The sequence below is a fragment of the Monomorium pharaonis genome, chromosome 9, assembly GCF_013373865.1.
Source record: "Monomorium pharaonis isolate MP-MQ-018 chromosome 9, ASM1337386v2, whole genome shotgun sequence".
Taxonomy (NCBI): Eukaryota; Metazoa; Arthropoda; class Insecta; order Hymenoptera; family Formicidae; genus Monomorium; species Monomorium pharaonis.
In genome coordinates, this window is record NC_050475.1 from 1,035,904 (window position 1) to 1,049,073 (window position 13,170).

Here is a 13,170-nt window from a genome sequence, read left to right on the forward strand (position 1 = left end):
GAATAAAAAAAGCCACGATATGTTGTGGGCTTTATTATGTAATGACGATAATCACGCATAGTAATTTTTTTTTCTATACGATGCAAAATAAAATTTATGCATAATCTGTAAACTTAATTGTTGATACAAAAATGTACAAACATATTCATAAAAATAAAAGGGTTCTTCTATTTATTTTGGCTTTTATCTGTATTTATATATCATAGCTAATGTGCAACTTTACGCTAGAAGTTTTGTAAGCTAGAAGTTATGTAGCGTAAGTTTATTAAAATTATTAAATCCGCAAGATTGGTTTTGGATTTTTAAAAGAAACAGATCGAGATAACCAAAATATGTATGGCAGATTTGTGTAAGGAAACTTCATGTATATTTTTGTTCGTCAGAATACAATAGTCTGTACATGCACTACATGTTTGAAAGCTGTCGTCTCAACAAACGTTTTTTTTTCCAGGATTTCTTTTGATTATATCTAAATGTATTATAATAGTGTTAATTATATGTATAAGCAAACTCAGGAGACAAGTTATTACACAGCTACTGTTACGAATGACGAGTTGAAAAATGCCGCTAATGTATTGCATTAATATATGTATATATGACAATTCAAACGACGATTAATCATGATGTGCAGAAACAAAAATCGCTAAATATAAAATATAAATAATCACACTTTATGATATAAATGATTCAATAAACGCAAGACGAAAGTTATTTAGATCTAAAAAAATTTTCCGATCTTTGATAGTATAAAAATTGATTTTTTTTGTTGCAATACATTTTTTTGTCGACTTTGCTAAACCTTTCTAATAAGATAAATGAAAAAATTATATGTAATCGCGAAAAAAACCTTTGTCCATACAATTAAGAATTATATAATACCTCTTCATATATTATGATACTATACGAAACGTTTAATAACATAATTTATGAAATTTTTTAATATATAACGATTTCAATAAAGGTATTTGATTAAGAATCGTTGTTACACATGTCGCTATAATTGTTAATATTATTATTAGTTATAATGGCATTATAGCTGAAAAGAGATATTTGTCCGTCTACAAAACATAGATGAATGTTACTCTTACAAATAATATGTACAAAATCTCAATGCACGAGTAGAGCAAAAGCAAACGAAAAATATATATATAATTAATAAAATAATTTTGAATCACTAAAAATATTTTACAGTGCATACATTTGTATATGGTAAGAAAAGCCACGCGTGATATGATCGTAATTGTATACGTTAAAATAAACTGTATATTCAATGTTCCTTTTCTACGCTAATGTTAATTTCGATATCAATATGATACAAATATATGTTGCATTTTACATTCTTAACGAATAAAAATTATCTAATAAAATAACGCAACTACATGTCATGGAAAATGCACGGCTATGACATTCCATTTGATGTCTTATAATCAATGCAGAATTGGATCAGCAGTATTTTAATTCTTTTCAAAATTCTCACACACCGTGTATCTCTCTTTCATGATATACTACCTTACATAGAAGGCCAGCTTCGTTTTTTTTTATTTTTGAATTACACAATATAATAAATATTTCAATAATTTACTTATTGCTGATATTTCACATATAAGTTGTAAAAGAAATATTTTTATTCTCTGACGAAATATATATATATATATATATATATATATATATATATATATAAATTTCATGATCAATATGTAGAATATGTTAATAATAATAAGTGCTTTTAATGCTTTCGTCTTACGTTGAAACAAAGTAAAGATTTCTATAAAAGTAAATATAATAGATAGATAATATTAAATAGTTTAGTACGAGAAAAAGAAAAGAATAAATTCATATGTATCAAACATATTTATCATCCTATGTATCTACCATACTGTGTAATGCAATAATAAATATAAAGTTCCGAGTACACATATGTACAATTTTGGAATCACTGCGACCCATTCGATCGCGTTCGACTATTCAATAAATTAAATACAGCAGTAAAGAGTCCTTCATAAAGTGAAGAAAGTATGTTACACGTGTTTCAAATATAAATCGAGAAAATATGAAAAATATAATATTACTTCTGTGCAATAAAGCATTAGATACGTGAATACACACGCTTGTGTTCACATTTCAGTGTCATTGATTCTTCTCACTCGCACTGATATAACGTTTACTCTTTTGACCGCACAAAATGTGTAATTTGTACATTTAGCTATATCAACTATATGAAAAAGAATGTACAAAATATTTTCTATACAAGTCCACGATTCGCAATTATATTAATGCAATAAACCAATTCTCAGGAGAATCAATTACACAAAGACCTTGTATTCGAAATGCTTATAATAATGTTAAAACGCTATTATTTTATGCTTATTCATTAAATGTAGAACAAAGATAGAATGATGCAAATAGCATATTAATACTGTTATAAGCGCGAATACAAGTCTTAACTTTTAACTCGATTACTCTTGACTTTTATTAAATACCTTAATCAAAATAAAATAATTTACTTAGTTTTAAAGTACCTTTTAATTGCTGGCGACATGATTCTTAATATTATCATAAATCAATGGTACTTATTTTATTGCTAATAATTAAAAAGTTGAGAGTAAATTTAAAAAAAAAAGCACATTAAGATGTAATCGTCTATAACAGGATATCTATAAGACAAAAAAAGTGTAAAAAAATATTGATTACCAATTTTGTATATGTTAGATATTATTTTGGCTACTATATATAGATATAAATTACACCAATGGACGGGTTGTATGAAGAGGAAAACTTCTCTCATACTTTCCTCGTTGAGAGGGCGAAGAGAGGGGAAGGAAAAAGGATAGATTTACAATTATCTTGATTCTTATGTAACAGAACGATGGTTTGAAACCAATTATCGTATTAATCTAACAGATTAAAATTAGTAATTCTAGATTAGCCTATATATACAATACGATATTATCGTTGTGATACTACCCATTGTCACGGATTAAGTCCGCCGGGTCTTTTCCGATTTCGCCTGTTCCTTTCTAGAAGAAATGACAAATCTAACGGATCTTTTTTATTTGGCATTCTTTGTAGTAGATTCAGTAGAATGCTGTTCAATCTTTTCCTCTGTTCCTCTCGCTGCAAATAATTATATATTCAATACTAATCTTTGTATAACAAACAGTAATTGGTATAAGCTCTTTGCAATAATTACATGAGCGTATGATGTCGCAGGTGATGCGATCGTCAAGATCTCGCCCGACTTCTGCCTGGTCTTATTGCTATATTTATGTTCTTTGTTATGTGTTTTTATATTATCGTTGGATTCCGACTTTTGATTTCCCTCTATTTCTTGATTGTTCTTTTTTTTGTCTTTAGACATCTTGATTCCATCAAGACTATGAGGCTGCAAATAAAATTAAATATTTTATTTGACATATACTTGACACAACACACGCACACGCACACACTCATATACCTATATAAATGATCGTAACAAAACAATAATCACTCTTACCAGATAAGTGCGATAATGCTTTATACGTTGTGGAAAGATTTCGAATGCATAAGGTTTCGTGCATACTGTATGTCTTGCTCTAGCCACCTTCGTAAAAAGTCGTGCTGCACGATCAACACGATATTCGCATACATAAGTATGTTCAGGAGTAGAGCCGACAGGACGTCCTTAATTCAAAAGCATATAAAAACGTTAATTTCCGTTAAAAATTACATTTCTATAATGATAGAAAGGCGAATAAAACGTTATATAATAATACCTTTACAGAAAGTGTGAGGATCCAATACCCAACATCGCTCGGCCACGAGATCGCAAGGGACAGCCTCGTATAATGGAGCGCACACAACTTCGTTTACATAAAACTTTCGCGTTGGCTCATGATATGTTTCGTGAGGCCTAAGATAATGATGTCCAAACACAAATCTCTCGCCTCTATTAAATAAATAATTCAAATTTATTATTTATTTTTTCGACAAATATTTTCAAGTAAACATGCTATGTCGATCTCATATTGTTTTATATAATATAAAACAATCGCTTACTCTTTATTCTTCCATAGACGTTCAATTCTAAAAATATCCATTTGCTCATAATCAGGATTTTGGATAGTTTTATATGTGTGTTTGTCAGGCGTGTCCCTTAAAACGTATACCGTGTCGCCTTGTCGAAGTTGTAGATCACCTCGCATCAGCGTCACATAGTGCCTCTTGCCTTCTTCTTCTTCTTCTTCCTCGCCTTCTAGTGGAATTTCCAAATCAACCTCACGAGGTTGACATCTTTCACATAGATAAGATTCGACGCTCGTGTCTGCTTTGACACAGTCGCAATGTTGCCAAACGAGACAGCGTTCACATTGGATCATCAAACCTTCATCTCTGTTACAAATTATTAATAATTACATTTGAAGAAAAAATAATTGTGCTGGTGTATTCACATGCACAACAAAAGATACAAAGAAATTTAATTAAGTAGACACATATCTAAACTAATTTCTACAGAGCCTCTACATATAGCTTTATTCTGCTTTTGTGATTGCCATTATATATAAGATCGATAGTAAAACATTAATTTACCTGTGTAGTCCGCAAATGCATCTGATTACATCTTCTTCTCCAGCTGTGGATCCACGAGGTGGTAAAAAGGCTTGAGACGGCGGAGAGCCTGTTGCCTCCGTTATAGCATCCACAAAATCAGGTTTACTACCCAAGTACAATTTCCGTAATCTTGCCGCAGCGATTCCTATCTCGGACGTTCTACCAAAAAATCTCACATTGTTGTCAAAAAGTCTTATCATATCTTGGTCAAAATGTTCTGCAGTCTTGTAGTGACCAGTACCAATACACTGTTCTATTGTAATCATATCGATAGGTTCTACGATCTTCTCATAGTAATCGGATAATTTTTTTTTAGGAGGCAAAGTCATGAACGGAATACACAACAACTGACCGTTTTCATCATTTGTTGTTGCAACAATTGTATACAAATCTTTTAATACCTGTAAGAAATAAAACATTACAACGATAATATTTCAATCGACAATATAATAATAAAAACAGTCTTTACTAATTTTTTTTTAATTTTTAAGAAATAAAGTATACACTCACCTTGGCTAGTTTTGCAGTCTTATGTACCTCCGGGTCATCCTGTGCTTGTGCAAGTCTACGCGTTCGTACAGTACGCGCATTGGTGTTTGTCAGCGCAGTCAATTGAGAGAAAAATGCATCTGACTGTGCTTTAGAATCGCCCGAACTCTTTTCTTTCGCCACGTTCGTATTACCCGATTTTGCTTTTCCGTTCTGTATTTGAATTTGCTGTACCGACGCCGATTTGAGTCGTCGTACTTTCTCTAGATTTCTTAATAAGAAACAGTGATGTTCACGCGCGAAACATCGCTGCTGATAAGACATTGGTTTCAACTGCGGCGTGTTATGCGTCAAGATTGGATCTCCCACCTTGCGAGACTTGCAAATGTTTTTGGAGTTGGTTGATTGCACTGCGTTCGATTTACGAATGTTTTTCCGTGGTCTGCCTACCGATCTCCTTTCGATAGGCTCCATTTGCGATGACAAAGAGGGAATGCTTCGAGCTACTCTTTGACTCTTACCACCTGTCGTGTAAAATTTATAATTGAAATACTCGAGATGCATATCATGAGGATACAATTCATTTTCTATCAATTTACCTATGACGCCTCTACAGGCATTACTACCGCATCTACATTGTTGTCCTTCCGATGGATTAAAAAGTGCGAAATTATAATCGTACGTTAATTCTTCTCCCGGTTTAATATCTCTCGATGCAAATAGCGCCATACGTGGTAGCCCCAGAACGCTCCATTTCTGCATTTCACAATTGGGTTCGCACGAATGATTTACAAATCTTCCGTCACCTCCCATGCGATGGCCATCGATTACTAGACCACCATCCAGATGTAAACAGTAGTGATGCGTATCATTGGCGTATCTACCATTTATATGCGTTTACATATTTAATTACTTTTATAACAAAAATGAAAAAATAGATTTGATATTTGGTAGACAAACGATTCATACCTGGTTGCCATCCTTGATTTAAATTCCCTTTCTGATACGACTTCACCTACATACTCAAGGATAAAGTCCCCAGATTTGATAGCTTGTTGTGTCCTTACTCCCCAACCCTTGTCCTCAGTCATGAATCTCTGTAGTCCTGGTGACCACTCGTGCTTTTGAATCTTTTGATTCTGGCATTTGTCAGAACAGGGACATAATTGTGGCGAGCATTCGCTGAATACCATGCGATTAATACAATCGTCGCCACAGCCGCTTTCTGGTTTGCACTCACAGGCTTGCGCCTCGTAGAGAGTAGTTGGTTTAACGTCATAATAAATGTTCGTTCGAATTTTTCTGCAAAAAAAAAAAAAAGTTATCGCACATTCAACCTAACCTAACTTTAATTTTAATATTTAATAATTTAAATTAATATTTACAACATTATATGCATAAATGTTTGAGATATATAAAAAAATTGTAACATAATGTGTACAATTTGTAATAATTGCTTAAACTAAATTCAAACAAAGAGAGAAATTTCATTTACCTGTAATTCCACGATGGCACCAAATCACGACCAGGTAATCTTGATTGAGCGTGCAACCACAATAAATCGTATTGCAGTTGAAATGGCGTTTTCCTTTGTCGCAAAAGTTTTCCAGTTGGTATAATATTTGGTAATTGCTCTGCAGCATAATGTTCGTCTGAATTAGCGCAAACGATAAGTTTTCGTTTGGCATCAATGCCAGAGAGTTTTTTAGACTCGATATCCTTTTTGTACTCGGAAAATATGTTGCCGGCTTGTAAATATCGTTTCTTCCATCTCGATTGTTTTTTTCGATTATGAATGGGACCCATGAGTTTTCTGCCGATATCTTGATCCTCGCTGGCCACATCGCTGCTGGGCGGTGCCTCGCTCTCTGTATCGTAGCCCGCGCTCCTTAATTTTTTTGCGCTTCTCCCATACAAATTGGAAGGACTAGTCGAGCCTCTTCTTCTTTTGTGATTATTGTTAAAACAACCAGATAATTCCATCTTCACATTTGCAGCTTGAGCGTTCACGCGTTCCAATTTCCTCAAATTCTCCTCGTTTAATTCCGCGATACGTTGGCTCTGATTGTAACGTTCGAGAGATTCCTCCAATGATGCATTCTCGTCGTAAATTCGACAGTCCGGTATTTTCTCGTACTTTATCGGACTCGAAAATAGCTTGTCGGACAGTACGCTGTTGTCGGATTCCACGAGATCCTTACGAACTCGTAGCTGCCCAGGACAGGATTCGATTACTTCATCGGAACCGCTTCGACTTCCAGTTTCTTGCACCATACTAGAGTTGTCCAAATTCTTCACGTCACTTTTAGTATTGCCGATAGTATCGCTGTTCTCTATAATGTTCTGAGCTTTACTTTCCAGCAAAGATGACTTATTATCCTCCACATCTTCGACCGTGTCTTGATCCTTACATATCCCATTAGTGCTGATCAATAATGTTGACTTGGCCACTTTGGAAGAATATACAAGCTGCTTCTTCTTCTTTTTCTTCAGAGTAGGAAAGCCTGTGCGATTAATGGCTTTCCGTCTTCGTATCTTCTTCTTCGTGAGTATCATGGCCGCGGTATTATTCATAAGATTTGGCACGCTCAAATTACCGGTCTGTGCTATCTTGCTCTCGATCACAGCTTCACTTTCGTCGAACATATCAGACACGTGCGTTTCCGAATCGACTTTTATATTCTTTTCCATACGAACGTGTTCGGCGGAATTTATTTTGTCATTTAATTGCGTTTTATCGGCCTTAGACTTGTCCGATATGGTTATCTTTTCCGATTTACTAGATTTTTCTGTGATCTTGGCATTTTTATCCATGGATTTCTCTTTGTCATTCTTGTCGAGAAAACTGTGACTTTCGGATGACAATTTCGTAACAGTGACACGAAGATCCTTTACAATCTTTTTCTTTCGGCGGGGTTGAATCTCTACTTGATTGGTGGATTTATCTTCATCGCTGCCCTGTTTCTCGGATGTCACGGTCTCGGCATCTCTTGGCCTTTTTTTCGGTGTTACTGGCATTGCTTCCTCGTCATGAACAGAGGATGTTGAGCTGCCGCCACCATATCTCGTAATAGTAGCTTCGATCGCTTCCTCTATATGACTTTCGGTGGAATTGAACTCGTTTGCGTTCGTATCTGTGCAACTCGCGTTCGAGCTTTGTGAACTGTGCGGACTCGATACGTGATAGTGACGTTTTTTCAATGGTAACCGCTGCTCGTTTGGGTTAGAACTTGTGCTAGTATTAGCGCTGCTCTTCGAGTCAGTGCCCGTCAATACTTTTTCTTTCTTCAAGCGTCGTTTCAACTTCTGATCGTCATTCGCACCGACATCGCAACCTTTTCTCTTCTTCGTGAGCTTCTTCACGCGAAAGATTTGCGGTAACTCGGAATGATTAACGCTAGTGCTGTTCTTGCCTAGGCTGCACACTCTCGCAAATTCTTCGATCAATTTCTCGAGTTCCTGGATGATATATGGATCAATGCGAATAGGATTCTTCGGCGGCGCAAGTAGTCTCCGACGATGTTTGTGATGATGATGATGATGATTATTATTATTATGATGATGATGATGATGATGTTTGTGACAATAATTGTGTTGCATCGGTTTGTCGCACTTGCTGGAAGCTCGATCCATATTTTCTGCCTTCAATATATCGCCGACTGGCAGCGATATTAATGTCTGCACACCCACGCCATTGGTCTCAAAGCCCGCTGTGGTAGTTTTCTTGTTGCATTTATTCTCTTTGAGAATACGCCTAGTGGTTGGAGGCGTAATCTTCTTCACTAGCTTTTTGGATACAATAGTGGCCGCGTTATTCCTGTTCTCCTTTGAGCCGGTTCTCTTATTCGTGCTTAAAATCTTTTGATCATTAGTTACTTGATGTTCGCAGGACATTTGCTTCTGTCGTGTCAGTGGGACTGTGGTCTTGTTAGACACACACGTTCTATCCTGTCTAACTTTCCGACAGGTCCGGCCATCACACTGTGGCACAAGTTTGCTCGCGGTGGATCTGTTTAGGCACTTTACTCGCATCGGGGAATTCGTCTTCTTGACCACTGACTTGTCCTGTGAAGATTTCACCTGAGAATTACCATAACGTTTCTTTCGATACGTTGTCGTTTTACCTTTAATCCTTTTATTCGCAGGAGATGCGTCCTCTTTGACCTCTCTCAACGCAATGGACTTTGCATTACCTCGTTTTTTAATCAAAGATGTATCTTCTTTTGTGCTTTTTACAGTCGATTCCTTTACAGCTTCTTTCTTTTCCGTTACTCGTGAATCAGGATTCTTTAAATTTTTAAACGACTCGTTTCTTTCTTTCTCAATCTTTTGAATCTTCTCGACAATTTCCGGCTTTAAACGTGGCCTGCCAGGTCCGCGTGGTTGCGTAGATACTGTTTTCGCAGGTCTACCAGGTTTTCTTTTCGGAGGATACAAAACTCGATCGACATTTACCGCCGGTCTAGTGGCGATTGGCGGCTGGGTCGGAGATTGGGTCGGCGCTGGAGGACTAACAGGACTGATAGTCAGGTGTAACGGACTGTTGTCCACCGACTGAATCCCAGAGTCGGGCGACACGTTTGACACGCAGGGATACTCATTGTCGTTGTTCAACTTTTTGCCGCATTTGCTGCGCCTCTTGCGTGGCTCCGACAACATAGCGGTCTTTTCGACAAACTGCTGTAACAATGTGGAGCTATATACGGGTACGGGATTCTGATCGCCGTTTTCGCTCGTGTCTGAGTCTGCACCGAGTGACATACGCTCGATTGCCTTTGACACCAGTCGACCACTTTCCGAATCCTCAAATCCGTCGAATGGTGCGTCCTCTTGCTCTTGTGGAGGCAAGATGGTCGTTAAATTTTCCTGATTGACTTCTTGTAGCGGCACGTGATGCTGATGCTGCTGCAATTGTTGCTGTGCTTGTTGCGACGCTGCACGACCCATAGACGAGTCCGAATCTTCGCTACTACATTCTGTGGACTACATCGAAATATGTTATTATTCATTATGTATGTAATAACGATTACATGATAATATGTATAAAACAGTTAAATTCGTATAAAAATTAAGACTAATTTTATATATCGGATTTTATTCTTAATCCATCTCCCCTTTTCTCTCACGTTAATTATCTCATATATTTTCATAAATTTTTAAAATTATTTCTCAGGTGACAGTTTTTTATCTCGCATCAAATGTGAACGGGTTATAATTACCTTATTTCCTTGATTGGTCTTAGGCTTTTTTGTAACAGTTCTCTTATTTTTTTCACACTTAATTTTCTCAGAGTCTTCCTTTTTTGGACCTTTCATGGTGATTTTCAATTTCAATGCACCCTGCAACGCACGGCAAGATATCTTTTTACAAAAGTCGCAGTAAAGGAGCAAAAAAAGGATTTGAAACACGATACGTCGTCTTTCAACGTACTTGTTCAAAGTTAGTTTCTTGAATAGAAAATGTTTGTTCACTATGTTCAGATGAACAGTCTGAATTAGAGCCGCTATCCTCTTCTTCGTCGCCGCTACTTTCGTCGTCTGACTCCGAATTAGAATCCGAATAAGAGCAACTATCTTCACTTCCACCAGAGGTTTCGTCGTCGGAATCAGAGTCTTCTTCGGAATCGACCGAATCTGTTCCTGCAATTAAAAATTTAAAATATATTCCGAGAACAGTTTAAATTATGAAATTTATGGCAGTTTGAGTATTGCGGATACCATTAGGTTCAGTAGCAGGATCCCAACTACCGCCGCCTTTTATGGCATCCATGTCAACGGTCGAAGGGAGCTCTTTCTCTTGCTCCCCATCATTTTCTTCCCAATTCCAATTTTGCAATTCTAAGTCGGAAGGATGATGAATAACGGCGTTCCATCCTGCATCACCAGACATTTTTCAGCTTATCTGACATCCAGCTGAATCGAATAGAATACCATTCCTTATATTTTTGTGTTTTCATCAAGCCTCTTTGCAATAACAAAAAGCATATCTTCAAATCTTAGTCAATAAAATATTTATTTGCAAACAATCGCCACGGTCATTCTTGACGTAGCACACAATTTTTAAGTGGCGATTAAAGCTCTTGCAATGGCGTCACACTGAAAAAAAACCCAGGATATTATCATTACTTGATATGTGTCAAACATTATTTATATTAAATTTAAGAAGATGCAACAATCTATTTTATAGATTAAGCAATATTTTTTAGACAAAATAATCTTTTCTCATTATACAAAATTGTAAATTTTCCATAATCACAGTATAAGTAATAATGCAGGGCAAAATCAATAATTTTATAACAAAAAATTTTTTAAAAGTTTTGTTATCTATTTCTGTGATCAATATGTGACATTTACCGCACATAAAAGTTTTAGACCTTATATAAAACAAATATACTTTTCCAATTTTATGTCAAGTATATTTCTGTTTAAACGATTCCAACTCGAATTAATCGCTAGAGTACGCGATCTTGCATCTCGATGAAAATTCACGACATAAAAGGAAAAGGTGAAATGTCCCTCACAGTCCCAACACTCCCAACTAGTATAGAACCTGATCAAGTCGTCGGTATTTGTCGAGTGTTTCGAGATTTGTGACCATCTCTATGACGCATCACACGTAAACAAGAGATACGTAACGTTTGCGTGAAATCGGAACGCGGGGCGACGCGGCGCGACGTAGTACATCGTATCGCGGTTTCGGTCGCCGATGCCGATCGATCGTGCAACGATCTCTCGTCGTTGCCGGTTGTCTAGTTGGTGTGCGACGGATAGGGAGCCGTTATCGTTGCGCGACGCAACGACAGCTGTTTCTCGTACCGCGGTGCGGTGCGATGCGGCGCGGCGTGGCGGCCGCCAGGCGGAGAACGCCAGGTGTGTCCGTGTATCGTGTGCGTGCCAGTGCCAGGCTGCCAGCGGTCTCGGCAGGATTTGGCGCGAAACGTCACTACGTTAGCCAGTCGTGGGACGATGTCGTGCTGCGACGATCGGCTGGAATGCGGGAACGATGTCGCGCCGGACGACGGAAAGGCTGTTTGGACGGTGATTCGTCAACAAGATGCTCTCCCGTCACATCAAAGGCAACTGGAAAGTCTGATGTTTACGTCCCGACAACACGATCACAAAATGGCGTTTCTCGCGGCGACGTACGTCCTAGCGTGCGCACAGAGTGCCAATCTCGTCCGTTCAAAGTTGGACACGAAAGAAAGCACGCCCGCCTTCGTCGTCGTATCGCCTTCGTCGAGAATCACTTCGGCCACACGTTGCCGCGATTATCGCAGATCTCCCCGATACTCTTCACGCCAGATAAACTCGCGCGACACGCGTTGAAATACGCGTATCGCCTTTCGCGACGACACTGCTGCTCTCGGCTTTCGGCCGTCAGAGTGGTCAACTGGTCAGTCAGTCAGTGCGCGCGCGCGCAACCCTCCTGTCGCGCGAGCTATTAGTAGGACCGCGAACCTACACACGAAAAATGCGTTGGTAATGCGGGAACCTTCTTACACAGTGGAGCTAGTAATGGAGTAGGAGTAAGAATTAAGTAAGAAATATGAAATGAGATTTGCCCATTTCGTTTACTCCCGGTTTTTAATTGATCAATTGTTATTCTTACTCCTTACTCGATCCATTACTCCTTGACATTGTAGACCTTGCACGAGTCTCCCTCGCTGCTTGCCGCGACACTACATATACGTATACATATGTATATAGATTATTATAAGCATACGTGTGTCATCGATGTTATATTTATAATATTGTGTCTGTAAAATGCGAATGAACATGTGATCTTAAAAAGTGGTTCAGATATGTCATGTGTCTCTTGAAATTTTTCGTCGAGAGGCACTCGCGGATGAAAATCTGTATTGTAGAGAAAAGAAAGACGCGGTGGGCATCCTCTGACGGCGGACGTAGAAACTTGAGTGCAAATTATACGACTGCGCGTAACGTGGTTCGCTCTTCGTGCAGAGCGTTCGCGGTTCGCAGTTGCAGGGCGTGCAACGCCAGATGGCTATCGCCAGGTGCGTGCGGCGTCGCGTCCTGCACCGTTCTGCGCTGTGTAGTAGGGGATGTATGTATGTACATACGTATACGTATGTGT

General features: G+C 37.9%; 1 protein-coding gene across 10 annotated transcripts; it reads right to left on the reverse strand.

Moving 5' to 3' along the window:
* Nucleotides 1-348: 348 nt before the first annotated feature.
* Nucleotides 349-13,037, reverse strand: LOC105836216. Of its 10 annotated transcripts, none has more exons than XM_036292075.1 (14): nucleotides 11,892-13,037; nucleotides 10,794-10,988; nucleotides 10,507-10,715; nucleotides 10,296-10,415; nucleotides 6,572-10,059; nucleotides 6,046-6,378; nucleotides 5,676-5,956; nucleotides 5,098-5,600; nucleotides 4,567-4,988; nucleotides 4,036-4,368; nucleotides 3,753-3,925; nucleotides 3,494-3,660; nucleotides 3,191-3,382; nucleotides 349-3,114 (listed from the first exon to the last, which is right to left on the reverse strand). In XM_036292075.1, exons 2-14 carry the CDS (start codon nucleotides 10,963-10,965, stop codon nucleotides 2,971-2,973), a joined length of 6,537 nt encoding a protein of 2,178 aa, XP_036147968.1. In that variant the 5' UTR covers nucleotides 10,966-10,988; nucleotides 11,892-13,037; the 3' UTR covers nucleotides 349-2,970. The 10 variants fall into 10 exon arrangements, with proteins under 10 accessions (XP_036147968.1, XP_036147967.1, XP_028049174.1 ...); XM_036292074.1 differs by having other exon boundaries at nucleotides 11,597-13,036; XM_028193373.2 differs by having other exon boundaries at nucleotides 11,470-13,035.
* Nucleotides 13,038-13,170: the final 133 nt, after the last annotated feature.

Coding starts and splice junctions, on each gene's coding strand:
- LOC105836216 (XM_036292075.1), bottom strand. CDS start 10,965: ATGTCTGGTGATGCAGGATGGAACGCCGTTATTCATCATCCTTCCGAC. Junction 10,716..10,793: donor TCCTGCTACTGAACCTAATG/GTATCCGCAATA, acceptor TTTTAATTGCAG/GAACAGATTCGGTCGATTCC. Junction 5,957..6,045: donor AAATCAAGGATGGCAACCAG/GTATGAATCGTT, acceptor TATAAATGGTAG/ATACGCCAATGATACGCATC.